This window comes from Carlito syrichta, unplaced genomic scaffold (assembly GCF_000164805.1).
Source record: "Carlito syrichta isolate Samal-C Ts95f unplaced genomic scaffold, Tarsius_syrichta-2.0.1 Scaffold281946, whole genome shotgun sequence".
Taxonomy (NCBI): domain Eukaryota; kingdom Metazoa; phylum Chordata; class Mammalia; order Primates; family Tarsiidae; genus Carlito; species Carlito syrichta.
The window spans coordinates 1-2,297 of NW_007226042.1; the positions used below are offsets into that span (position 1 = coordinate 1).

General features: G+C 57.6%; 1 protein-coding gene across 1 annotated transcript; it reads right to left on the reverse strand.

Moving 5' to 3' along the window:
• Positions 1 to 6: 6 nt before the first annotated feature.
• LOC103254487 (protocadherin gamma-B4) lies at positions 7 to 2,176 on the reverse strand (the record flags this gene model as incomplete). The annotated part of the gene is made up of 1 exon (XM_008052569.2): positions 7 to 2,176. A coding segment is annotated over exon 1 (1,992 nt), but the record flags the coding sequence as incomplete, so codon positions are not given.
• Positions 2,177 to 2,297: the final 121 nt, after the last annotated feature.

Here is a 2,297-nt window from a genome sequence, read left to right on the forward strand (position 1 = left end):
CAGACTATCTGCGAAGACCAGGTGCAGCGTGGCGGTGGCCGAGAGGGGCGGCTGTCCTCCGTCACGCACCGCGACCAGCAGGCGATGACGGGCCGCGTCCCTGTCGCCCAAAGCGCGCGCCGTGCGCACCTCGCCCGTGCGCAGCCCCAGGCTGAAGAGCCCGGGCTCGCTGGCCTGCAGCACGTGGTAGGACAGCCAGGCGTTGTGTCCCGAGTCGGCGTCCACCGCCACCACCTTGGTGACCAGGTAGCCGGGCTCCGCGGCGCGCGGCACCGTGTCGAAGAGCGCGGAGCCGTCGGGCCCCAGCGCGGGGTACAGCACGCGCGGCGCGTTGTCGTTGCGGTCGCCCACCAGCACGCGCAGGCTCACGTTGGCGCCCAGCGCGGGCGAGCCCTGGTCGCGGGCCTGCAGCGTCAGCTCGAAGGCGCGCAGCTGCTCGTGGTCGAAGGCGCGCTGCGCGAACACCACGCCGCTCTGCGCGCTCACCGACACGTAGGACGACAGCGACCCGGGCTCCAGATCGCTGGCCACGATCGAGTAGGAGACAAGGCCGTTGGGTCCCAAATCCGGGTCCGAAGCTCTGACTTGTGAGATAGAAGCCCCAGGAGGGTTGTTCTCAGGCACGTGGACCACGTAGGAGGCCTGCTGGAAAACAGGAGCGTTGTCGTTGACATCACCGATGTGCAGGGTGACTCTTGAGCTGGAGGAGAGGGGAGGCTTACCCCGGTCGGTGGCTGTGATGGTGATATTGTACTCTGGGTTCTGCTCGCGGTCTAGAACCCCATCTGTCATTAATTTATACGTGTTTCTTGAAGAAGTGAGTATCTTAAACGGAGGATTACCTTCCAATTTACAAGTAACTTCTCCGTTGTGGCCGGAATCCTTGTCGCGGATTTTGAACAAAGCAATGTGTGTTCCCAGTTCGGTGTCCTCCATAATGAGGTTTGGTAGAGATTGGAATATCACTTCCGGGGCATTGTCGTTTTCATCTATGACTTCTATCTCCACTGTACATTGTGCAATCATTCCTCCACCATCCCTAGCTTCCACAACTATGGAATATTCCTTAACTTCTTCGAAATCTAATGTATTCAGAACAGTAATTTCCCCGGTATTAGAATTCAGGTCAAACTGTGTGATCTGGCTAGCTTCGCTGAAAGAGAAAGCGATCTCCGCATTGACACCCTCATCCTGGTCAGAGGCAGTCACCTGAAGCACGGTGGTTCCTGGATACACATTTTCTGGAAGGCTCACCCTGTATATGTCTTGACTGAACACTGGAGGGTTATCATTGGCGTCAGTCACCAGGACCTGTATCTGTGCAGTGCTGCTTAGGGGTGGATCTCCAGAGTCCAGGGCCGTCAAAGTCAAGTGGTAGGATTTCTGCTTTTCCCGGTCTAAGGGTGTCTTCAATACCAGCTCCGGGTTTTTACTGCCATCCGATTTCTCTTTAGTCATCAACGAGAAGTGATCATTTGGACTGAGTTGGTAATTCTGCAGTGAGTTGGTACCAATATCTGCATCATGGGCAGATCCTAAGATAAATCGAGTGCCCGGCTGTGCAGACTCACTAATTTGCAGCTCAAAGGAATCTTGCGCGAATTTCGGCGTGTGGTCATTAATGTCCTCGATCTCCACATTCACGTGATAAAAGTTCAGGGGATTTTCAGCAACAGCCTCGAATTCCAGAGCACAAGCTGGGTTCCTCCCGCATATCTGCTCCCTGTCTAGCCTGCTGCTCACAAGCAGCTCCCCGCTCTCTGCGCTCACGGCGAAGTAAGGTTTCTCCGGACTGACGCGCAGTTTTCGAGTCGGCAACTCCTGGACACTGAAGCCCAGGTCCTTGGCGAGGTTCCCCACTACCGAGCCCTTGGGCATCTCCTCGAGAATCCTGTAGCGGATCTGCTCCGAGAGCGCGGGGCAGAACAAAGCCAGCAGGAAGGGAAAGAGCACTGGCCGCCCGCCAGCCCGGCCCCGCTCCCCGGCGCCGCTCCCCATCCCTCTTGCTCTGCTCAGCCCGCTTACCAGCCTGGAGACGCCGGGGTACAAATAATCTCTGTATCGCAGATGTCCGGAGCTCCCAGCGGACTTTAGTTCCAGTTCCAGTCCAGGAAAAGATTCTTGTTCCGAGGAGGAAGCGGTGTAAAAGCTAGCTCTGGGGAGTCTGAGCTGGGGTTGCCCTGGAAGAGCGCGATGCGGCTGCGCGAGGAGATGGGGCGCGCCAAGCTCTCCACTTTGGCCAACAGCGGCGCCCAGAGTCCTCACTGGGAAACTGCAGCCTCTGCTGCTTCAGTCTA